Source organism: Dermacentor albipictus, chromosome 5 (assembly GCF_038994185.2).
Source record: "Dermacentor albipictus isolate Rhodes 1998 colony chromosome 5, USDA_Dalb.pri_finalv2, whole genome shotgun sequence".
NCBI classification, from domain to species: domain Eukaryota; kingdom Metazoa; phylum Arthropoda; class Arachnida; order Ixodida; family Ixodidae; genus Dermacentor; species Dermacentor albipictus.
In genome coordinates this window covers 6,134,125-6,160,171 of record NC_091825.1, presented here as the reverse complement: position 1 = coordinate 6,160,171, position 26,047 = coordinate 6,134,125, and the positions used below count along the sequence as shown (strand labels likewise).

Here is a 26,047-nt window from a genome sequence, read left to right as displayed (position 1 = left end):
TTGCTGACTAGAAATCAAACCAGTTTTACGGCTCGGTGCTGTGTCTGTAGTCCTTACGGTGTCAGAACAAAAAGCCGATCTCAATAATTACGACAAAATATTGTTACGAGGATGTTGGGAGCATAGAAAGAGTGTATTTACAATATATATATACAAAATGAGTCATAGTAGTTGAGATGGCTGACCACCAACAACACGCAACAGCCAGCATCTCACGATCCCCTTCTTTCTCTCTCTTCTTCCATCCTTCCATAACAGGACTACCGAGTGACGCGCTGTCTCGGCACATAGTAGGCAAAGAATTGCGGGCGAAACATGGTTTCAGCCGCGAAACGTGCATGACGTCAACAGGCGTCGGGTTTGAGGATGCATCAAACTGTAGCGGTGAAATCCCGTAATTTAGGTCATTAACTTGGCGTAGGGCTTCATAAAGCCCTGTGTAGTGAGAGAGAAGCTTCTGGGAGAGGCCAACTTCTTGACATGGTGACCCAAGGAGCACCCAAGCCTCAGGCCTGAACTTAACATCACGATGGCACCGGTCATAACGCTTTTTGTGTACGCTGCGAGGCTAATAAACGAGATCGGGTGACTTTACGTGCCATGTGAGTGTGATCTATGACTTCAGGAGCGTACTCACTTGCAACACGTTGCACAGTAGGGAGGACGGTGTCAAACAACAATGTGGGGTTGTGACCATACAAAAGATAAAAGGGCGAATATCCTGCGGCGTCATGTCGGGACAAGTTGTACACGAACATCACGTAGGCCAGCGTGGCATCCCAGTCACGGTGATCGTTGGAGACTTGCATCAACAGCATCTGTGATTCTTCGGTTGACACGTTCCATAAGATTATTCGTTTGTGGGTGGTATGCTGTCGACAGCTTGTGCTCAGTGGCACAAGAGCAGAGGAGGTCGTCGACAACTCGAGACAAGAACGAGCTGCTGCGGTCTGTAAGTAACTGTCGAGGTGCACCGTGGTGGAGAAAATCGGCAACGTCTGTTACACAACTAGTCGGCAACACCTTTGTTATCGCGGAGCGTGTCGCGTAATCAGTAGCGACGACGATCCACTTATTCCCTCTAGTCATCGTTGCAAAAGGGCCAAGCAGGTCAAGGCTTATGCGAAAAAACGGTTCAGAGGGAACTTCAACTGGATGGAGTCGTCCGACAAGTGGCAGGGGAGGCTTCTTCCGGCACTAACACAGTTTGCAAGTTGCGACATAACGACGCACGGAGCGGTAGAGACCCGGCCAGAAGAACCGGTGTAGTACGCAGTCATATGAACACAAAACTCTAAGGGGTCCCGCCGTGGGTTCATCGTGAAGTTGTTCGAGAATGACGGATCGCAGATGATGAGGCACGACAATGAGCAACTCAGGGCCGTCATGTTGATATAGCAGTGGTAGAGGATCCTGTCCTGTTCGTGCTGTCCTGCAGCACGAACATGCCGTCGGTGCTGCCAGATTGCACTCTGGCAATGATGGACTGTAAGGATGCACCGCATTGTTATCCAGCGCGCATGTCGGTCATGTCAGTCAAAACCATCATGCAGGTCACCGGATCATGCGCAGCAGGACCGGGATCCACAGGGTGACGAGAGAGGCAGTCAGTGTCCTTGTGCAGACGTTGAGACTTATCATCATCATCATCAGCCTGGCTACACCCACTGCAGGGCAGAAACCTCTCCCATACTTCCACTATCCCGGTCATGTGCTAATTGTGGCCATGTTGTTCCTGCAAACTTATTCATCTCATCCGCCACCTAACTTTCTGCCGCCCCCTGCTACGCTTCCCTTCTCTTGAAATCCAGTCCACAACCCTTAATGACTATCGGTTATCTTCCCTCCTCATTAAATGTCCTGTTCATGCCCATATCTTTTTCTTGATTTCAACTAAGATGTCATTAAGTCACGTTTGTTCCCTCACCCAATGCGCTCTTTTCTTATCCCTTAACGTTACACTTATCATTCTTCTTTTCATAGCTCGTTGTGTCGTCCTCATTTTAAGTAGAACCCTTTTCATAAGCTTCCAGGTTCTGCCCCTACCCACGCATGCTACCTGAAGGCATCTATGTTGTAGTATGTGTGGATTTATTGACCAGTAGCCTTCCCCCTAAAAGATCCCATACTCGTGACGCCTGCGGCAGAAAGGATGTTCCACATCTGCCGTCAAGGTTTGTGAGTGGTAGCGCTAGCTAACACTCCCAGGGCTAGTTCAAGTAGTAAAACATAAATACCCAAAAAAGTGGATGGAAGAATGGCACCGCGGTAGCTCAATAGGTAGAGCATCGTGCATGTAATGGGAAGATGTGGGATCATTCCCCACCTGCGGCAAGTTGTTTTTTCATCCACTTTCATTTCCATTAATTTATAATTTCTTCTATTCAATTGGCAAGTACAAGTAATTTCCCCTATGTTGTCCTCGGTGTCATTGTTTGTTGGCACCTTATGATATGATTAATAAAAATCGGGCCCCTCTTATCCCCTTTCTTCTTGTTAAGAGGGCAACATAGTCTTCCAATAGTTCCATATCACCAGATAAACAATGTGTTCAAGTATTCTTTCTTTCCATGAATGGTAATAGAGTGGCATGGCTTAGATTCACATGCAGTTGAAACAAAAGTAAGAAAAGTTCCAAACATTTGTTGCCGGCTGAATTGTGGATGTTATTGTTTTTACCTTTTATACGCTTTCTTTTTCTTTTTAATTTCATGCTACTGCCCTTTGTTTTAGAGACTTGTTATGTACGAAATCATTTTTTTGTAACCCAGTCTGCAACGACTCCCGCTGGAGTCAGCAGCACTGTCAAATAAAAAAAAAAAATGAAGTAAACAATGATAGCAAGCTAGCCAACGTAAGATGAATCGAATTGAATTGGCTCCATCTGGGGCTAGTTGCCACACCAACAACCATTTAGGTTGAAAAGCTTCCATTCCTGTGCAATTAAGTGCAAATAGTACACTTTGCTGTAGTTGGCGCAAGTGTCACTTGCATGGGCACAGCAACGTGCAGGAAAATAGAAATGTAGTGCAGTGAGACTGGCTAGCTAGCTAGCTAGCACTGCAAGTATTAGCTCGGCCTACTACTAATGCTTTCCACCACCCACCTGGTCCTTGGGTTCATCTGCATCCACAAGCAGCAGCAGCAGAGCAGATGTGCCCCACAGTAGCCGAGGCCTTCCGGCAGAGTCCCATCCCTCGGAGGAGAAGTCACCCCCGTGCACAACCGTCAGGCAGAAGGGTGTGGCACTGCCTTGCCGGCTGGCTATGGTTTCCACCTGCAAGAAGAGCACTTCACAATATGGCAAACAGCTCAACAGCAGGACAAACACCCAAGAGAACAGACGGCACGGGCACTGAAGAGACAACACAGGAGTCGATGTTGTCTGTTTCCTTAATCTTTTATCCCATTGAGCTTTTTGCCAGCTTGAAGTGTTAGCTGCAAGCCTAATAAATGCCTTCCAAGTAGTTGTGGTCTATTGTTCCTTGAGCTTGGAGCGGACCGTGGTTGATGGGCAGGCTTTAAAGCCATTTACGACCCTTTATTCTGGAAAGTAGCACCACCCTTCATTCTTTGCCCCCCCCCGATACCCACACTGCTCTCTTTCCTCCTCACTATAGCTGCACTAGTGCTTCTCATGTGCTGATTGGCTGCAGCGCACGAAATCGCACTATCAGTTGACCCCACGTCAAGCGAACGTTAGGAAACTTGCTTGTTTTTAACTATTTTTCACTCTTTTTCTGGCCACCATTTGCCTGCCCCGTATTGATTGCGCTGTTATCGCACACATGCATTTTGCAAGTTGAGCTTTGTGTTACGGTTCCATTTTAGATGGCTGTTCGTTGCATGGCGCCACTTGAGCGCACCTGTAAAGGCGGAGAAAATAACACGGGATCAGTTGCAAGTGTGATCGCGAGTGCATGGAAGTGTTGCAGTATGTGTTCTTGGTTTCCGTTAACTGGGTGCAACCGTTGATGACTGGAGAGTTGATCCGCCTCTCGGAACTGCTAGGCTACACTCGTAACAAGTGGCAACGAGGGAAAAAATCATTCTAGTGCAGTTAAACCTCGACATAACGAACTTCAATACTACAACGAAATTCTCGATATAACAATGTATTAAGCTATTAAGGATGAGGTATAACGTCATCCCAGCATGGGCGATGTTATCAGCCAAGTGGGGGCGGAGTGCATGCGAAAACGTGGCTGGCTTTGCTTAACTTGTACTGCCTGTGGGAAGATATTGTCAACAAGTTATGAAACCGTATCGTTCTGCGCCGACTCCCAAGTTTATAAAAATGAATCATTTTCTGATTCAAATTTGCTTTTCTCGATTGCCTGATAATTCTGGAAATTCTGCGACCCCTTCCTGATATGAAGTGCTGTGCCACACGTTTCAAACATGATTCGTTCCTTTTATGTTACGTCATAGGCAAGCATATAGTTCGCTGTCACTGAAATAAAACAGTGCGGTACGTGCTCTTGGATCGTCTCCGTCACTCTGCCACCCGCTACAACAGTGGCGACGAGGGTGACCACCCCGCGGAGCCCCCGCCACGAACAGCGACGTCTCGGTAGCGCTGGGAGTCCTGCTGGGTACTGAAAGTAATCGAGTCTACGGAGCATCGGCGCTCATGGCCCTGGCTACGAACCTCTGTACCCCTAGTTTCAATGAAAATCAAGATAAGTGGGATATTAACTTGACTCGACTGGAGGCATTTTTCGAAGGAAATGATATTAAGATGGATGATAAGAAAAGGGCGCTCTCGGTTTCGACCCTGTCAACGAAGACGGTAGGCATTCTTGCTGGACACTGTGCCCCCCAGAAAGTAAATGGCCTGAGCTACAAGGATGCACTTACCATCCTAAATAACCACTATGCGCTGAAGACTAATGAGGTTGCCACAGGTTACAAGTTCTTTACAAGGGATCAGGCTGCAAGCGAACCTGTCCGAGACTATGTTGTTGAGATACGCAAGCTTGCGGATAATTGTCACTTCAGCACCAGTTTGTACCATATGTTACGGGACCGCATTGTTTGTGGCATCCGGAATCGGGTGGTGCAGCAGACGCTGTCTGAAAAAACTGAGCTCACACTTGCCCAAGCTGAAACGATTGTCATAGCGGCAGAGACTGCCGCACTGGAAGTAAGCGCCATGACTAGACTTGATAATGAGGCAGCGGTGTGCACTGTAGCGAGTAAATCATCATCATCATCATCATTTATTATCCCTTAAGGGCCCTATTGGGCATTACATAAGGGGGGGGGGGGGTTAACAAGAGAAGTATTCACGTGGTCATATAATTATAAAGCGAAATAAAAAGACAGACAGGCAAAGTAACGTTATACATTGTTATGGAACCGTGGTTGAAGGCAAAGACGCAAAGAACACGCAAGCAGTTGAGCTCCGCATATGTTTGCAATTGAATAAAAAGGTTGCAATACAATTCAATATAAAATTCAATTCAATACAATATTCAATTCAATACAAAAATGCAATTCAATACACATATATATACACACAAGTCAAAGCAGAAATGTGACATATGTTATGTCCCATCTTAAGGAAGAAACCACAAAGTGAAATACGCGTTGGATATATGAGAAAAGCAGGAAATGTTTACCGATTATGAGATTATTTGGCAAAGTGAGCCGATATGAGCTGCCTGAATTTTGAGTTGTCACGTTCATTGACTAATGGTTCTGGAATCGAGTTCCATTCTTCAATCGCCAATGGTAAGAAAGACTTATTAAATGTGTTTGTCGAACCAGTTATGCGTTGTACACTCATAGAATTGAAAAGACGTCGTGATGTCCGTATGGGTGGCACTAAAAGGGTGGTTCTCAGGTCAGGGCGATTATAGTATTGATTTTGAAACAGGCATAGCCGTGAAATTTTCCTTCGATGAGCTAACGATTCAAGATTAATGGATGATTTAATGGCAATAATGCTAACCCGTCTATTATATTCGGAAACGATGAAACGAGCAGCCCGATTCTGAATGCTTTCGAGTGATTCGATTAGATATTGCTGGTGAGGACTCCATATTGAGCTGGCATATTCAAGTTTCGGCCTAACGTACGCCTCATAGGCGAGTTTTCTGATATAACTGGGGGATAAAGAAAGGGCACGCTTAATGAAACCAAATGTTTTGGATGTCTCTGCCACTAATTTCGTGATGTGTTCAGACCAGTTGAGTTTGTCAGTGATAACAACACCTAAGTGTCGGTACGATTCAACACGTGATATGGCAGTGGAGTTTAACGAGTATGAAAAGTTAAAGGTGGAAAGCTTTCGAGATACTTGCATGCTCTTGCATTTGGATATGTTTAGATTCATCAGCCAGATGGTGCACCAAGTTTCTATTATATCAAGGTCTTTCTGGAGGAGTCTCTGGTCAGAGGTGGTAGTTATGCGACGATAAAGAACGCAATCGTCAGCGAAAAGGCGAATTGTGGAGGAGATATTTGTAGGAAGGCCGTTGATAAAGACTAAAAATAAGAGTGGTCCAAGGACAGAGCCTTGCGGTACGCCTGAAATGACTTTGGAGGTTTTGGAGCGGTGGTTGCCGATAACAGTAAACTGGGTGCGGTCTGAGAGGAAGCAAGAAATCCATGACAATATAAAGGGATCCAGAGAGAGAGAGGAGAGTTTAGCAATAAGACGTTGATGCGGAACCCGGTCAAAGGCCTTAGAGAAATCCAGGTAGATGATATCAGTTTGAAAAGATGAATCTAAGTTCAGGTGAAGGTCGGTAGTAAACTTGAAAAGCTGGGTATCACACGAAAATCCAGAGCGGAATCCATATTGTTTGGTAAAAAAGAAGGAGTTCCTGTCCAGGTGAGAGGAGACTTGTGAGTATACGATGTGTTTGAGCATTTTACAAGCAATACATGTTAATGAAATTGGTCGATAGTTTGATGGATCAGAGCGGTCACCAGCCTTGAAAACCGGGACAACCTTACTTAATGTCCAGTCATTTGGAATTGCTGAACTTGAAAGTGATTGACTGAAAATTATTTGTAATATCTGGCATGAAATATCTCTTGTACCTTTTAGTATCTTGGTAGTTATGTCATCCGGCCCGATATCGCGCCGATATCAGACCTTCGCCAAAGGTAAGCAAAGCCATACTGAGTGCGCACGCTGCGGAAACTACGATCACGAGCCAAGCGACTGTCCGCACAAAAAGGAGCAGTGTTTTCGCTGTCGGAAGACGGGTCATTTCGCAAGAAAATGCCGCTCCCAATCGGGGCTCCAGGCTGGTCGTAGGCGCGATGGCGTCGCTAATGCAGTTCATTATGAGAGCGCTGTATCCCAAACGGAGGAAGGCGATATTTCATCAGTCTTCACATTGCAAGAATCACAGGAAAAGAAACCTTTGCTCCAGGCGTTCTGCAGAGTTATCCGTTGTGGTGGCGTGCCCTTGAACATGATCATTGACATGGGATCACCATTTTCTATCATCCCACAGGAGGTGTATCTAAAGCACCGTCTGAGTTGGCCACGCTTATCGAAATGCAAACACACGCTCAGCTGTTACTTGGGCAAGCTACCCATTGTCGGTGAACTGCACCTTGAAGCCCATTTTGCGGGGAAGACTGTACCTGCCACACTGATAGTTACAGGCTGCTCGGGTTCCAGCCTTTGCGGAAGGGACTTAATCCAAGCGTTCTCGCTTTTGCCGTCCGGGTTTCTCGCTACGGTTCACTCGACATCAGCAGATCCTGACAGCCTTGGGACCGAGTTTTCTGCCCTTTTTGAGCCAGGACTTGGAAACATTCAGGGGCCACCTGTGAAATTCCACATTCGAGAAGGCGCCCAACCGAAGATCCACAAGGCGCGGTCAATTCCTTATGCTCTTCGTGAAAAAGTGGAAACTGAGCTGGACCGTTTAGTAGAGCAAGGCATATTATCGCCCATAGCACATTCTGAGTGGGCGGCGCCAATTGTACCAGTACTGAAGAAAGACCGGTCCTTTCGCATCAGCGGCGAGTGCAAAACCACCATCAATGCTGCGTGCATAACTGAGCAGTACCCTTTACCAAATATTTACCAAAATATGGTGCTCGGTCAAGAGCACCATGCACCGACTCTGACCGGTGCATGGTTCGACTTGCTGAACGGCATTTTTGTTTTGAACGGAGCTTCCTTGCTGCCCCATGAAGTGGTACTACTGGAAATCCCCGCTTATCATCATCGTTTCTGCCTGGTTAGATAGAGCGGCTCTGCAGCAGTTCCGGTTTCAGCTTAGTAAGCCATGTCAAGACAATCCAGCAGCTGATTTGTTTCTTCGCGCAAGACGCTGCGAGCCGCGTTTTTCATTTGTGCGACTCGTGTCGGCACAGTGGTGTTTGCTTTGTGTGCTGTGTCGTGGTTTCGGTGATCCAACGCGGCATACGCAAACATAGCGTCAAGGGTCTAATGGCGCCGACAGTGCCCGCGCAGACTGCGCTGGGGAATGCCGGCAAGCAGATGCCGGGAGGCCTAAGGTTTGTCGCCTTCCGATGTGTTCCCTACTGACACGGAAAATGTTCTGCCGAGACCTGCGCAGAGGTTGCATTGCGATTCCGGACACCGTCTCATTTCACAGTTTCATAGGTGCTGACACTGCTGTATTGACATGTGCAGAAATCGACAACGGCAAGATCATTCGTCAGGTTTCTGCTGCACTGCCGGACGATGACTCTGAGTCGGGAGATTACGCACCACGTGCTACGCTGCCGTCGCATGCAGAGCGGGTACAAGCAGTGACTGTGCTTTCAGCAGCCAATAGTGACCGTATGACCCTCTCCGAGATTCAGGCTTATCTGATTGCGCGTAAACGGAACAGCGTGCAACGGCGCATTCACGATTTCTTCCAAGCCTACTGCCGAGCCCGAATAAGCGCGTGGAAATAAAGGATTTCATTTTTTTTTTCTTAATCTGCTTTTTCGGACATCTGTTTATTCGGACATTTTCGCAGTCCCCGTGAGGTCCGAATAAACGGTCGGCGACTGTATATATATTCTTAGGTCACAGCCCAAAATAAATCAGTTGGAAGTGCCGCCTGTGTTGTCTTTATGTGTCTTTTTTTTGTGAGTGTTCAATTGCGGCAAAAAACATGTCTTCCGTTTGGAGTTGCCTCGGCTCCCGCAATTTTTCAGCGGCGCATGGAAACGGTCCTGGCCGGTCTTCCTGCCGTGCAAGTGTATTTGGATGATGTATTGATAGCGAAACATCAAGACGATAATGGCTCAGTGCTTCGGGATGTTTTGCGCAGGCTTCAAGAAAATGGTATCAAGCTGAAGGCCAAAAAATGCCATTTTCGCAAAGACTCAATCGTCTACCTGGGCCATCACATTGACAAAGACGGCTTGCATCCGCTTGAGAAGAACGTAGCAGCAATACGCGACTCGCCACGGCCTACGAATGTGAGCGAACTGCGCTCGTTTTTGGGTCTATTGACTTAATATCACCGGTTCTTGCCACACATGTCAACGATGCTGGCCCCGTTGTATCTTCTGCTTGAAAAAGAGCATAAATGGCACTGGGGAACGGCGCAGGAAAATTCATATCTCAAGGTTAAACAAACACTTCTGAGTTCGCCTGTTCTGACGCATTTCGATCGCAACCAACCAGTGCGCTTGGAATGCGATGAGTCACCTTCTGGTTTAGGTGCCGTAATCTCGCACCGAATTGGAAAATTGGATAAGCCCATTGCCTTCCGTTCACGCACGTTAACACACGCCGAAAAGAATTATCGTCAGCTCGAGAAGGAAGCGCTCGCACTGGTATTCGGAGTAACAAAGTTTCGAGACTACCTGCTGGGCCACGAGTTTGTATTGGTCACAGACCACCAACCACTGGTGGAACTTTTACGAGAAGATCGACCTGTGCCCCCAATGGCGTCGGCACGTATTCAGAGATGGGCTCTGTTTCTAAGCCAATATAGCTACCGCATAGAGTACAAGGCCGGCAAGGAAAACGCCAACGCCGGGGCACTCAGCCGCTTGCCCGTGCCGATGGCAGACGTTTGTAGATCGGGCACCTTGCCGGAATACGTGTTGTCTTCAGAGACCCTTGACAGCTCGTTCGTGCCAGCGGATGCCATACGGGCGCTGACGAACGGAGATGAAAACCTTAGCGTTGTGCAGCACTTTGTGCTGAATGGATGGCCTAAACGTGTCACAATCACCTTTAACCTTATTTTTGCAGAAGACTGGAGCTGTCAAGCGTAGAAGACCTGCTCTACTGGGGTCATCGCATCGTCGTACCCCGCAAAGCGCGAGTCTCCATGCTCGCTGAGCTACATCGGTCGCACCAGGGTGCATCTGCGATGAAAAGACTGGCTCGGAGGCTGTTCTGGTGGCTTGGGTTGGATGGCGAGATCGAAAGCCTTGCACGTTCGTGCATCTCGTGTGTACAAGCTCAGCCAATGCCCCATCGACAGGTTCCTATCTCTTGGCCAGAAACGGGAACCAAATGGTCAAGGCTTCACATTGATTATGCCGGACCGATAGAGGGACGCATGCTGTTGATAGTCGTCGACTCGCACACTAAATAGATTGAGGCACTTCCCATCAAGTCGGCAACCACAGAAGTCACAATCGCGCGGCTTCGAGAATCGTTTGCGTGGTTTGGCTTGCCGCAAACAGTTGTATCAGATAATGGGCCTCAGTTTGCAAGTCAGCAGTTTTCCCAGTTCATGACAGTCAAGAACATAACTCATCTACGTAGTGCGCCGTACCACCCACAATCTAATGGTCTGGCAGAGCGTGCGGTCCGCACAATAAAGGATGGCCTTCTGAAGCACTCGATGGTGAATGATCTCGAAACAAAACTAGCGCGAGTGCTTCTAGGCTAGCGACGTACCCCACTACCATGCGGCAAGTCTCCTTCAGAGATGCTGTTGAACTACCAAATTCGTTCGTGCTAGGATACTTGCGTCTCTTCTCTACCTCGAAGTTACTCACAGCCTCCCAGATTCCAGTCCGGCGACCAGGTGTGGGTGCGCAACTTTGGCCAAGGGAAGCGTTGGCGTCCAGGCATCGTCAAGAGCATAGAGGGTTCACGCCTTGTAACGGTTGACACTCCAGATGGCCTAGCCAGACGTCACTTCGACCAAATTTTCTGTCGCGTGCCTGTGTCCCCCGTGACCCCAAAAGCAGAGGCTCCCAACTCGCTTCAATCCAGCCCGGACAAGAATCGGCCCACGTCAATGCCAGAAGGCCGGTGCAGCCTGGACACTCCAGAACTAACTGGCACTGCGCCTGTTCCTTCGACAACACCTCCAACGTCCCTCCCAGCCGAACAGGCTCTCTGCCCCCCCCAAGTCCGCCGGTCTTACGGAGGTCTACTCGACAACGAAGACCCGTGCAAAGACTGCAGTTTTAAAAGAAAGAGAGAAGTGATATGAAGTGCTGTGCCACACGTGTCAAACATGATTTGTTCCTTTTATGTTACGTCATAGGCAAGCAGCCTATAATATAGTTCACTGTCACTGAAATAAAACAGGGCGGTACGTGCTTTTGGATCGTCTCCGTCACTCTGCCACCCGCTACAACACTTTCCTGTTACAATCCACCTGGGTTCGCGAACAAGGGAGGCTCGAGGCACCCTCCGTTAGACAAGATGCTCCGCAGCGTGGTGGTGATGAGCGATGACCTACCGCCGAGCAGCTGTGCTCGTCGGTGTTTATTGGTGTGATGACTAATGCTGCCTAACTGAGCCTGGCAGGCCACAAAGCCTGGTGGGCCAACGAAGATTATGCCCGAGGGGGCGTCACATGCTTGTCCCATCCCCTTACACCCCGTTTGTTTGTCACCAACAAAAAAACTTCCTAAGTTCAATGTACGAGGCTCTGCCTCCATCCTAGCCGGGTCGATGGTGACTGCTACCCAGGGGAGTAACGGTCTGGTGGCCTTCGCCGTCGAGTACTCCGCCTGGACACCAGCGACGGGCTGGGGGTGGCAACGCTGGGTGCTGCCTGAGACAGCCTCGCTCCATCCGGAGGGTCTGCAGGGGTCGGCCTTGTGAGTGGTGCCGAGCTTGACACCGGCCTAACAGGTGCCGCACCACTGGCAATGCTTGCCACCTCCGAGGCGGGCGGTGCTCTGCTGGAAAGTACTGGTGTTGCCACTAGTCCTCCTGCGGGCTGGAACTCGGAAGTGGCAGTCAAGGGTGCTGGCCCGGTCCCTAGACGAGGCCTGACATGGTCGGCATGTCTGTGGCACGTAGCCCTGTCTGGCATGTAGACGACCAGCGATGAAGTGCTGGCAGGAAACACCACCTGTCCAGCGGACCAAAGTGGGCCAGGACGGAAGTTAATGGCAAAAATTGGAGCTTCCGAATCCGGCAAAGGCCCGGGATGGCACCCTTGGCCAGCAACCAGCTTCTGCTTCAGTTGCTTAAGGAGCACTGTGGATCAGATGTCCGGATGCAAGACGTCCAAGGGTGTCTTGACCATCCAACCCACCCGGAGCTCACAGAGGGCACAGCCAGTGACATCGTGGGGCGTGGTCTGGTACTGAAACAGTATCCGGTCAGTCTGCATCCAGAAATCCCCAGTCTGGCACTTCTTGAGCTTGTCCTTGATAGTTTGCACCACTTGCTCAATCGCACCATTTGAAGCAGGTTGGTATGGCGAAACCATCACCAGCGGATACCGTTCTTCGTCAGCCAGGCCAGGTACTCTGTGCTGGCGAAAGCAGGACCAGTGTCGGACACGATGACGTCCGGCAACCCTGGGCAGCGAAGACCTGTTGTAGCGCTGTAATGGTCGCACCTGCTGATGGAGTAGTGACAGGTAGAACCTCCACCCACTTCGAAAAGGCGTCCACCACCACCAGGAAGTAATGGCGCTTGAAGGGCCCCCCAAAATCCACATGCAGGCGGGACCAGGGCCACTGTGAGAACGGCCAGGGGTGATTTCCACATGTTGTGAGGCTCGCTGATACTCCTGGCAGATTGGGCAGCTCTGCACCATGTGAGCAATGTCCTGGTCCAGGCCAGGCCACCAAACATGGGACCGGGCCACCATCTTAGTTTTTCCCATGCCAAGATGAACCGCGTGAAGCAACTGCAGGACCCTGGACCGGAAACCCTGTAACCCCACAGTAGGCAGCCCTGCTGCAAGTTCAGCTCAGTGGCCTTGTGGCTATAGGCTGTTGAACCAATTCCTCCCCACGGGACACTGCCTTGACCACCTGAGACAGAACTGGGTCTCGGCTGGCCGCTTGCGATACCACCGATCGATCTGGAGAGCACCTCCGGTTATGCGTGCTCAAGCATGAACACTTCAGCAGGTTCCGGAAGAGCATCAGGCACCTCTGGCAGGGGCAGGCGGCTCAGGGCATCAGCAGGCCTCAGGTCCTTTCGCGGACAGTAAACCAGCTGGTAACTGCAAGTCACAAGCCTCAAGGCCCAGCGTACCACTCTATGTGATGCCTGCACAGCAACTGCCTTGTCAGGCCCCATCAGCCCCAACAGCGGCTTGTGGTCCGTGACTGCCTCGAACTTCCGGCCCCACAGATACTGGTGGAGGCGTTCGACACCAAACATGAGGGCCAGACCTTCCTTGCCCAGCTGGCTGTCGCGTTTCTCTGCGGTGTGAAGCCGACGAGAAGCAAACGACAAAGGGCGTTCCTTGCCATCATTGTCCCAGTGTGCCAGGATGGCTAACACGCAGTACGGCGAGGCATCTACGGTAAGGATGACAGGCTTGGCAGGAGCGAAGTGTACCAGCACTGGAGCCTTGATGACTAGCTCCTTGCTGCACTGGAAGGCCCGGTCCTGTTCCTTCTTCCAGACCCATCGGTGATCATCTCGAGGCAGATGGAGCGGCTGTAGATGCTCCGACAGGTTCGGCAGGAAACTCCTGTAGAAGCTGATGAGGCCGAGGTAGCTCTGAAGCTTCTTGTTCTGGGGCTTAGGCGCCTTGAGCACAGCATCAACTTTGCGGGAAGCCGGGGCTAGGCCAGGCTGGGAAATGACATGTCCCAAGTACTCAACACTGGGGGCCAGGAAAATGCACTTTTCCAACTTGAGCTTGAGGCTGGCGTCTTGAGACCAGCTGCTTGTAAGCAGCTCTGAGGTTTAGCTTGGTGAAGCTTGGTCCACCGGACAATGCTGACCAGAGATCTTTAATCCGAGGCAACGGGTACTTCTCGACGGTAACGACTGGGTTGATGGTAAGCTTGAAATCCCTGCAGATCCTGACACTGCCGTCTCACTTGAGGATTGGTAAAATGGGAGCGGCCCATTCAGACATCTTGACGGGCACCAGGATGCCCTCGATGTAAGCATTCCAGCTCCTGGGTGACCCCGTCCTTCAGGGCGAACGGTAGTGGGCGAGGCTTGAAAAAACGTGGCCGGGCTCCCTTAGGTACATAGATGCCAGCTGTCGTGCCGGCGAGTGTGCCCACCCCTGGCTGGAGCAGGGACTTGAACTCCGTGAGGATCCTGGGGACCTCTTTCACCACATGCAGGCTGGCTTCTTGGCACTCAGGCAGATGAACGCCCAGTGCATGAATCCAGTTTAGGCCAAGCAGCGTCGGTGACGACCACTTGGTTAAGTAAAGGGGAAAAGTTGCCTCCCTGCCACCAAAGCGAACGCTGACCTGTGCCTGACCCTGGACCTGGGAGAGCTGCCCGGAGTAACACATCATCACGTCCGAAGCCTTGACGGACATGCTGTGGAGAGTACGCCTGAAGAGTTTCCCGACCAGGACCCACAAGCTGGCCCGTGTCGAGCTCCATGGAAACGGATTTTGACGGTCAGCATGTACGGCGGCACAGACGATGGTACAAAACCTGTGTGCCACATGTCGAAAATCGGCAGTTCCTCGGTCACGACGTGGAACCTGACCGCGGAAGAACTTGAGCTTGCTGCTACACGCTCCCATCGCTACCCTGGCCGCGAGCTTCTGTGGCACCTAGACTTGAACCAGGCTTCTGCTACTGTTTGCTGTTCGTCCTCCCCCTTAGGCATACACGTGCCAGGTGCCCAGTTTTCTTGCACGTGAAGCATTGTTCTTGAGAGAACTGCACTGTGAAGGGGAGTGGGCACCACCACAGCGACCACAGGTACTGCCCATTGTCACCAACTTGTTGACCGCTGCTTCCACCGACGGTGAGTCAGTTGCACAGGCGATCTCGCCGGCGTCCTTGGCAGCTTCCATTGCCAGCGCTGCCTTCACGGTGTCATCTAGCGAAGCGTCGGGAAGCTCTGCACGGCGGGGTTGATGCCGCAGACAAAACGGAGCCGGAGCAGCGAGTCCAGTTGGTCCCCGAAAATGCAGGCACTTGCTAACCCTCGTAGCGCAGCAACGAACCGCCCGAGGGTCTCTCCTTCCCGGGGGCTCCAGTTGTTGAAGCGGAAACGCTCTATTAGTGTGGACGATGCTGGGTTGAAATGCGAGTGCAGTATGGTGAGCAGCTCACCCAGCATCTTAACATGCGGCGTGGCTGGCTTGAGAAGGTCGAGCAGGAGATTGAAGACATGGGTCCCGCAGCTGGCCAGGAAAATGTCTCGCTGTTTGGCCTCGGGTATGTCGTTAGCCCGGAAGAACACGTGGACTCCTTCCTCGTAAATTGGCCAGGCGGGCCCATCTTGAGCCTTCCGTACAGTGGCATGGCAACAGCAAGAGAAGGCGGTCTTTCGCCGCTTGTGGCGGCATGGGACGGTCCGTAGGCACTTGTTGCCAGTGTCACGATCCGTCCGGGTTCGTGAAGAAGAGAGGGCTTGAGGCACCCTTCATTAGACAGACGCTCCGCAGCATGGTGCTGATGAACGATGACTGACTGCTGAGCAGCTGTGCTAGCCGTTGTTTCTGGATGTTGTAACCATTGTTACTTAACTGAGCCTAGCAGGCCACTGAGGCTGGCGGGCCAACGAAGATTATGTCCGACAGAGCTTCACATGCTTGCTCGAAAAATCGATCGGCGACTGCATTTATTTGCATAAAAGGTCCAATTTCTTTACAATCAAATTTCGATATAACGAAGCAAATTGCCCATTTTGCCTACTTCATTGCTTTGAGGTTTAACTGCATTTTCAAGTGCGTCGTCCTTCCACGCCCACTTCTACGTGCATGAGTTTGTCTATTGAATTCAATGCAACAGAACTTTGTCATCCCAATGTTCGGCAACTTCGAAGCATTTGACGGAGGAGATGGAGATGCGTGGTCCTGCTACGTTGAATGCCTTGAAGCTTTCTTCCTCGCCAACAACATTGCAGCAGAAAAAACACAGAAGTTAATCTTATTTAGTTGCTGTGGGCAGAAGACTTACGCTCTTTGCAGGATCTTGTTAAACCAACTTTGCCTTAAGACAAGGCCTTGCATGAAATTATTTCTTGATCAAAAATAACGTGCAGCGCAAAGGACAAGGACAGCGATAGACCACATACACAGCGCATATGCTGCGCTGTGTATGTTGTCTATCGCTGTCCTTGTCCTTTGCGCTGTACGTTATTTTTGATCATGAATTACCAACTAGCCCAAGCAACCACCCTAGTTCAAATTATTTCTGTTCTGGGTGACCATTACTGCCCCAAGCCATCTGCTGTTGTTCAGCATTTGAGGTTCAATATGCATGTTCCTGCAGAGGGCGAGTCCGTCAGTAACTTCGTGGCGTCACTCACAAGTCTCGTGCAATATTGCAACTTTGGAACTGAGCTTGGCAATAGGTTGAGGGACTGCATCACAGGTGGCATCAATGACACAGCCATGCAGACGAGGATGCTCGAGAAAGCACACCTTACATAAGAAGACGCCGTGAAAACTGCACTCGCCATGGAAGCTGTGTAGAAAGATGCCAGCGATATATACAGTTCCAGAAGAAGTTCGCAGAAGAAGGTTGTGGCATCAAAGGGGCGTGTCCCATGCTACCGCTGCAGGGAGGAACACCTCGGAACCGAATGCAAGCACATCAGCACTATGTGCAACTACTGCCGAAAGCAGGGACACATTGCTTGAGGGCGCAACTCAAAGAGAAACATGCTTCATCACAGAAGGGCGAGTCTACAAAAATACACAATTCTGTGTCTCCAGCTCGTAAAACTTCAAATGGAATGCACGAAGTCAGCACTGTTGACAACAACGCACCTGCCGATGTGATTGAGATGGGGCCAGTCAACACCATCGTGCCTTCGCTCCCCTTCATCGTGACCGTCAGTGTTTGCAACTCTGTGTGCAACTGAACACCGGTGCAAGCGCTCCTGTCATTGCAAAAAGCATCTTCAGGAGCTACTATGGTCGGCGACTGCCATGCCATAGGGTGTGCTCCAACAGAGCTACTTGGGTGAGCTCACACATGATCATCATCATCATCATCAGCCTCGTTACGCCCACTGCAGGGCAAAGGCCTTTCCCATACTTCTCCAACAACACCGGTCATGTACTAATTGTGGCCATGTCGTCCCTGAAAACTTCTTGATCTCATTCGCCCACCTAACTTCCTGCCGCCCCCTGCTACGCTTCCCTTCCCTTGGAATCCAGTCCGTAACCCTTAATGACCATGGGTTATCTTCCCTCCTCATTACATGTCCTGCCCACGCCCATTTCTTTTTCTTGATTTCAACTAAGATGTCATTACCTCGCGTTTGTTCCCTCACCCAATCTGCTCTTTTCTTATCCCTTAAAGTTAAACCCATCATACTTCTTTCCATATCTCGTTGCGTCGTCCTCATTTTAAGTAGAACCCTTTTCGTAAGCCTCCAGGTTTCTGCCCCATAGGTGAGTACTGGTAAGACACAGCTATTATACACTTTTCTCTTGAGGGATAATGGCAACCTGCTGTTCATGATCTCGGAATGCCTGCCAAACACACCGCAGCCCTTTCTTATTCTTCTCATTATTTCCGTCTCATGATCCGGATCCGCCGTCACTACCTGCCTTAAGTGGATGTATTCCCTTACCACTTCCAGTGCCTCGCTACTTATTGTAAATTGCTGTTCTCTTCCGAGACTGTTAAACATTACTTTAGTTTTCTGCAGATTTTAATCTTTAGGCCCGCCCTTCTGCTTTGCCTCTCCAGGTCAGTGAGCATGCGTTGCAATTGGTCCCTTGAGTTACTATAAGCAAGGCAATACCATCAGTGAATCACAAGTTACTAAGGTATTCTCCATTACCTTTTATCCCCAATTCTTCCCAATCAAGGTCTCTGAATAGCTCCTGTAAACGCGCTGTGAATAGCATTGGAGAGATCGTATCTCCTTGCCTGATGCCTTTCTTTATTGGGATTTTGTTGCTTTATTTATGGAGGACTATGGTGGCTGTGGAGCCGCTATAGATATCTTTCAGTATTTTTACATACGGCTTGTGTACACCCTGATTCCGTAATGCCTCCATGACTGCCGAGGTTTCCACAGAATGAAACGCTTTCCCGAAATCAATGAAAGCTATATATAAAGGTTGGTTATATTCTGCACATTTCTCTATCACCTGTTTGATAGTGTGAATATGGTCTATTGTTGAGTAGCCTTTACGGAATCCTGCCTGGTCCTTCGCTTGACAAAAGTCTAAGTTGTTCCTGATTCTATTTGTGATTACCTTAGTAAATAATTTGTAGGCAACTGACAGTAAGCTGATCGGTTTATAATTTTTCAAGTCATTCGCGTCCCCTTTCTTATGGATTAGGATTATGTTAGCGTTCTTCCAAGATTCCGGTACGCTCGAGGTCATGACGCATTGCGTATACAGGGTGGTTAGTTTCTCTAGAATAATCTGCCAACCATCCTTTAACAAATCTGCTGTTTCCTGATCCTCCCCAGCAGCCTTCCCCATTTGCATAGCTCCCAAGGCTTTCTTTACTTCTTCCGGCGTTACCTGTGGGATTTCCAATACCTCTAGACTATTCTCTCTTCCATTCCCGTCGTGGGTGCCACTGGTACTGTGTAAATCTCTATAGAACTCCTCAGCCACTTGAACTATCTCATCCATATTAGCAATGATACTGCCGTCTTTGTCTCTTAACGCATACATCTGATGCTTGCCTATTCCTAGTTTCTTCTTCACTGCTTTTAGGCTTCCTCCGTTCCTGAGAGCATGTTCAATTATATCCATAGTATACTTCCGTACGTCAGCTGTCTTACGCTTGTTGATTAATTTCAAAAGTTCTGCCAGTTCTATTCCAGCTGTAGGGTTAGAGGCTTTCATACATTGGCGTTTCTTGATCAGATCTTTCGTCTCCTGCAATAGCTTACTGGTATCCTGTCTAACGGACTTACCACCGACTTCTATTGCACACTCTTTAATGATGCCCACAAGATTGTCGTTCATTGCTTCAACACTAAGGTCCTCTTCCTGAGTTAAAGCCGAACACCTGTTCTGTAGCTTGATCTGGAATTCCTCTATTTTCCCTCTTACTGATAACTCATTGATCGGCTTCTTATGTACCAGTTTCTTCGGTTCCTTCCTCAGGTCTAGGCTAATTCGAGTTCTTACCATCCTATGCTCACTGCAGCGCACCTTGCTGAGCCCGTCCACATCTTGTACGATGCCAGGGTTAGCGCAGAGTATGAAGTCTATTTCATTTCTAGTTTCGCCGTTCAGGCTCCTTCACGTCCACTTTCATCTATCCCACTTGCGGAAGAAGGTATTTATTATCCGCATATTATTTTGTTCAGCAAACTCTACTAATAACTCTCCCCTGCTATTCCTAGCGCTTATGCCATATTTCCCCACTGCCTTGTCTCCAGCCTGCTTCTTGCCTACCTTGGCATTGAAGTCGCCCATCAGTATAGTGTATTTTGTTTTCACTCTACCCATCGCCGATTCCACGTCTTCATAGAAGCTTTCGACTTCCTGGTCATCATGACTGGATGTAGGGGCGTAGACCTGTACAACCTTCGTTTTGTACCTCTTATTAAGTTGCACAACAAGAACGGCCACCCTCTCGTTAATGCTATAGAATTTTTGGTATGTTACCAGCTATATTCTTATTAATCAAGAATCCGACTCCTAGTTCTCGTCTCTCCGCTAAGCCCCAGTATAGCACAGGACATGCCCGCTTTTTAGCACTGTATATGCTTCTTTTGGCCTCCTAACCTCACTGAGCCCTATTATATGCAATTTACTGCCCTATAATTCCTCCAGTAGCACTGCTAGACTCGCCTCACTAGATAACGTTCTAGCGTTAAATGTTGCCAGGTTCATATTCCAATGGCGGCCTGTCTGGAGCCAGGGTTTCTTAGCACCCTCTGCTGCGTCGCAGGTCTGACCGCCGCCGTGGTCAGTTGCGTCGCAGCTGCTGGGGACTGAGTGCCGGGGTTTGATTGTTGTGTTGATATAGAAGGTTGTGGCCACGTACTTCATCAGGGTGGCCAATCCTGCTCTGGTGAGGGAGTGCGTTACTGGTTCTGGTCACCGGGATCAGGTCACACTCGAGGCCTGTTTATGCAATTTTATCAACACGCAGAATGTTTTTTCTTCCTTTTCCTTTTTTTGCTATCCAGTGGAAAATTACGCGGCACCGGGATTCGAACCACGGACCTCTTGCACGCGAGGCGGGTGTTCTACCTCTACGCCACCGCTGGACCATGTTCAAGGCAAAACAGATGTCACACAGTTCCGCAATGGAAAAGCTGTCCTACCTCTGTTCCTGACTGAGGAATGTTCACCAACACTGCTAGGTCACAATTGGATTCGGGAACTGGGCACTGACATTGCTGTCTCGGAAGCAGATATTCCTGCTGTTTCTCAAATTAAGGACATTATTCAAGCATTTCCTGAGGTATTTAAACAAAGCCTTGCAACTTTCAAGGGCCCAAACGACACATTTCATGTTTCGCAAGATGCAGTAACCAAGTTTTTCAAGCCACACCCCCTGCCATTTGCCCTGAAGGATGGGGTGTCACAAGAGCTACAGAGCCTACAGAAGGAGGGTATTCTTGAGCCAGTTGCGTCTTTAGCTTGGGCTGCGCCTATTATTCCAGTGGCTAAGAAGGATGCCGTGTCAGTATTTGAGGAGATTTCAAGATTGCTGTTAGTCTAGTGGCCAGGCTGGAAAAGTACCTAATTCTGAGAATTGAGGACCTCTGGGCTATGCTATCAAGGGTGAAAGTTTACCAAACTGGATTTGAGGGGCACCTACCAGCAAATAGTTCTTCATGAAGACTCTAGGAAGTATGCTACTATTTTCACACATATAGAGTCATTTCTGTATGCGTGCCATCTTTTTCGCGTTTCATTGGCAGCAGCCTTCTTCCAAAGAGAAATGGTGAACCTTCTTCGAGGACAGTCTCATATTGCAGTATATTTTGGCAACATTCTTATCATTGGCCTGAACGATTCGAAGCACTTTCGCAACCTCACCGCTGTTCTCTCTCGACTTCGTGATATTGGACTCAAGTTGAAGTTCAACAAGTGCCATTTTTTTGTGCCACAGATGATGTAAGTAGGGTACACCGTAAGCAAAGAAGGGCTATCTCCAAATTTGCAAAAAATATCTGCATTCCTTCACGCACCTGCAACCAGTGATGTCAAGGAACTCCGAAGCTTTTTGGGGCTTGTGAATTTCTATGGGCATTTTCTTCCAAACATTTCTGGACATCTCTGCCATTTCCATTTGCTTTTCGTGAATGACAAAAAAATGGGTGTGGGGCAAAGAGCAGGAAGATGCATTCACTACAGTGAAGAAGTTGGTAACATCAATTCCTGTCCTAGTACATTTCAGTTCTTCATTCTGATGCACATCTGTATGGGATTGTCACAGTTTTGGCACATCGAGAAACTGGCGGTCGAGAACTGCCTATTGCCTTTGCCTACAGAAGTTTGTCTCGTGCAGGGCAGAACTACAGTCTAATTGACAAAGAGGCACTAGCCTTCATATTCGGTGTTGAAAAGTTCCACCAGTAACTGTGGGGCATTCCTTTCACTGCTTACAAGGATCATAAGCCAAAACTGGGATCGTTCAGTGCTGATAAGCCCATTACTGTGCAAGCTTCATCACGACTAGTCAGTTGCGCACTGAAACTTTCTGCTTACTAGTACAAGCTCGTGTACAAGCCTGGTCTGGACTAGGTAATGACAATGCCTTCAGAAGGTTATCACTGCCAACAGACAGCGTTGATCTGCCTATACCTGGCGAAATCTTCATGCTTGAACAAGCATTCGCGGCACTCTTGTCACCAGCTGTTGTAGCACAGGCTACAAGAAATGATCCACTTCCAAGTCACGTAGTGCTCGCTCTTCTGTGAGGAGAAGGGCTTCCAGTTGGGCCAGGGCGCAATCCGGTCACAGCAAGGAGCAATGAACTCAGCCTCCATGAAGGTTGCTTGCTGTGGGGTTCAAGAGTTGTGATCCCAAAATCGCTGCAAGGCAAAGTCCTGACTCTTCTTCATGCTGGGAATCCTGGCATTGAGAAAAGCAAGTCGATTGCCAGAAGCCATGTCTGGTGGCCAGGAATTGATGGTGACATCGCTAAGTGCGTAGAGGATTGTGCTACATGTCTCACCATTTCCACAGAGGACTTGGCCAAGGCTTCACATTGAGTTTTGGGGCCCTTTCTTGAGACATACATTTCTCGTTAAAACTTCTTTCTGGGTGAGTTGGTGCATACTTGACATAAAAATTGTAACAGCGCAAACACATGCAACCACCAAGTATCAAGGATGAGACACAAGCGCTGACTGTCACCTAAATTTTATTGATGGAAGACGGATACCTTATATAAGGGGAAAAGCAGAAAGGAAGGGGGAAGGGAGTGATACAATCGGGGGGAAAAGACTTCGCATAGTTTCAAGAAGGTAGCCAACAGGCATGGGGTGTTCATTGTTTTTTCGGCACCTAACAAGCTGGCACAGTTATGCCCTTGCATCTGCAACTCTAAAAAAAGAGGTTGTCAGCTAAAACATGAGAAGCCGTTCATCAAGTGTTCCACAGGAGTGGTCTACGCCATTCCCTTGAAGTGTGGAGAGGCTTATGTCGGCCAAACCAGCCGCTGCATTAATGAACACTTGGGGGAACAGGCCCGAAATTTCAGTAACTTCAAGGACAAGTACGCACATTTTGTCACGTACGTAACTGAATGCACAGGATGTGAGGCTCGATTGGGAGAGACAAAGATACTCGGCAAGAGTGCCGACACGACAGCGCGCATCAGTTTGGAAGCGTTCCACATACTGAAATTGTGGGGAGCACACGCGCCCTCTTCCCCCGCGCCGTCTCGTCGAGAGCCGGCATAGACAGGGGAGAAGCACACTATGCCCGCTCCCGATTCTCCCTCGCTCTTGCTACGCGCGCGCACCCTTTTTCCCCGACTTGCGGGCAGGTAGCTGACGGGCAAGCAAGCCTGAAGTGAGTGAGTACGGAAGCCTTGTGGGTGGTCCGAATTTCTTATGTAAATAGCTTCTTCTATCTTTTTGACTCTGATGAAGTCGCGGCTCTGGAAGCCGGGTGGCCGCGGGCCACGGGTGCCACTACGGGCTGACTGGTATTGCGGCCTGGCACCGGGCGCTCCGACACCGTCTGGGACGGTGGGCGTCCCGAACGGAGTACGACCACCTCACAAAGCTGACATCTCCTCGCGGCTGCCTGTTTTGCGCTCATTTTGGGTGTTGTTTTTGGATGCCGGTTGTTGTCAGGGTAGCGACGCTTTAGGCCTAAGGCTTTACGAAGCTGCCTGTCGCACGTGGAGAGACACAACCCGGTGGACCGTGGCGTTGAGGTGTTGCGCTTTGCTTCCCTCATTCTATTTAGCCTCGCACGAATTGAAATTACTCGTTCGACTCAAGGAAGCGAGCTTTTTTCACGTGAACTTGGCATCTGAGTAGCTGCCCGATCTTTCGCTAGCCGAGTTGAACATCGTACCACGTGGACGATGCACATGCAGAATTCCTCTCCCTTGCACTACTTTAGTGTTTGCCGAGTGTGTTGAGTGTACGCAGCGTGGTTGGAGTCACCCCTGGCTTACTGTCACTTGCACATCGTCTGCGCTGCTGCTCCGGACTACGATCGAGCCACCCCGGGCAATGGTGATGCTGTGGCCAGTAAGGCGCAGCGACTTCGGCGGCCTCCTGTATCCAGCTCACAATCCTCGGCGGCGGACAAAAGAGCTGGCAGTCACCGACAGCTACGGCGGCTCTTGCCAGCAGGGCGCGTCGGCGCGAGCGATGCTTGCTCGTACCGACTACTGCGTTGTCGTTTCCGGAGTCCTGGCCTGGAATCGTGCTGTTGAGTCTGCAAAGCTGCTGCTGTGACCGGCGGACGCCGGCGGCGTACCCAGGCACAATGTCAGCTCGCATGCTATGGACAGCGTGTGGACATTTCTTCAGCGCGGCCTCTGCTGCATGTGCTACCTTGTTCGCGAAGCACGCATTGATGTTAGACCAAGTGACATGTTTCGCCGGGATATGAAGTGATTTAAGGTTGGGGGGATGTGGAGATGCGCGACTCTCGCGCGTCCCCAGATATCTTGCTTTCCCCCATCTCCTGCTATTCCGCTTCGCCGCGTGGCCTGCGTGACGCCCGCGGCGGTCGATGTGGTTGAAGCGCAGTGCGAGAAATGGCGCAAGTGTTGCGCTTCTAACGCCGCCGACAGGCGGGGTTCTCGGGCGCCGAGAGACAAGGCGGTTCCTCTTTGGGACGGGACAGCAAGCGGGACGGACATGCCGTGCCGCGCGTGCGCCGACCCATACTTCTGCGAGACCGTCTCGCGCGGCCGCCTTGGAATGCACCACCGTTCGCGTGACAGTACGCGCGAACGACCAAGCGTTGGGATCCAGCATGGGGCGAACCTATTCGCTCGCTATGCGGTCACGGTGAGTCGGACTTCTAGATTTGTCGCGCGCCCATCGGCATGTTTTGTGGATAGCAACTTGGCTAGCCGGCATTGATTGTCAGGAATTGGGGCTCAATCCCATCGCTCGTGATCTGTTGTCAAGATTGGAATCCGGCATGAATTCGAAGGTAGCTGGCCCATGCAGACATCCAACTTATCCACGCTGAGGACGTTGATGATGGGAAGGATCGCTTCTCATCGAGAACGAGGAATATGGGTTTATTTACAATATTTATATTAGTCTAACATTACTGTTTAAGAAAGAGTGTCAGTCCAACACGACTGCTCAAGAGAAGTGCATCAGTCTAACATGACTGCTTAAGAAAAAGAATGTCAGTCCAACATGACTGCTTAAGAAAAGTGTACCGAGCATTCGTACCACAGCAGTTCTTAAACACTCGGTCCGCCGGCAATACAAGGGGGCGAATGTTCGTGTTTCATCACAAAACTAGCCGCCTCCCGCAGGACGGCCCACACACAAAGGCACACACATTCCCATGTCCGGAGCCGACGTCCGAGGGGAGCCGTTCCGGGCAGCTCGGAGCCATTCTGGGTAGCGCGTTTTCTTGCATCCCAGTCGGCGCGAGGGAAGCAACAAAAAACGGCTTTCTCGCGGCAGCTCGCGCACGCGTAGCAGATCAGGTCCGCGCTGGGGAGCTCGGCACAATAGTTCGCCCGCCGAACTCGTTCCGTCACAACGGCGATTAGGCTTGTGGGGTCTGATGTGGGATATCTCACACCGTACTCTTGGGACAAAGGAACGACAACACAGTAGTGCAAACAATCACAAGGGCATTTATTGCACCTTTCATACATCAATGCCTGCTAGCCGAGTTGCTATCCACAAAACATGCCGATGGGCGCGCGACAAATCTAGAAGTCCGACTCACCACGTCCTCGCGAGCGAATATGTTCACCCCATGCTGGATCCCAACGTCTGCTCGTTCGCATGTATGGTCACGCGAATCGTGGCGCGTTCGAAGGCGGCCACACGAGGTGGTCTCGCAGATGCATCGGTCGCCGCGCACGCGGGAGACGTCCCCCGCCGTGCGCCGACCCGCCGGGAAAAAGGGCCGCTGCACGTGCGGCACGGCACGTCCGTCCCGCTGGCTGTCTGGAACCCAAGAGAGAGCGCCTTGTCTTTCCCAAACCCAAGAACCCGCGCAGCGGCGCGACGCTCGCGCCACCTCTCGGACTGCGCTTCAACCACATCGACCGCGCTGACGTCACGCAGGCCACGCGGCGAAGCGGGACCGCAGGAGACGCGCTATGCGGGAAAAACAT

At 50.2% G+C, this 26,047-nt stretch overlaps 1 protein-coding gene across 2 annotated transcripts in view; it reads right to left on the bottom strand.

The window, feature by feature from the left end:
* xmas (RRM_XMAS2 and SAC3_GANP domain-containing protein xmas) overlaps positions 1-26,047 on the bottom strand; it is a 580,140-nt gene that overhangs the window by 177,518 nt on the left and 376,575 nt on the right. For both annotated transcript variants that reach the window (XM_065450653.1, XM_065450654.1), the window contains one exon: positions 3,107-3,277. In XM_065450653.1, the coding sequence (XP_065306725.1) occupies positions 3,107-3,277 (171 nt within the window). The remainder of the gene's footprint in view (positions 1-3,106; positions 3,278-26,047) is intronic.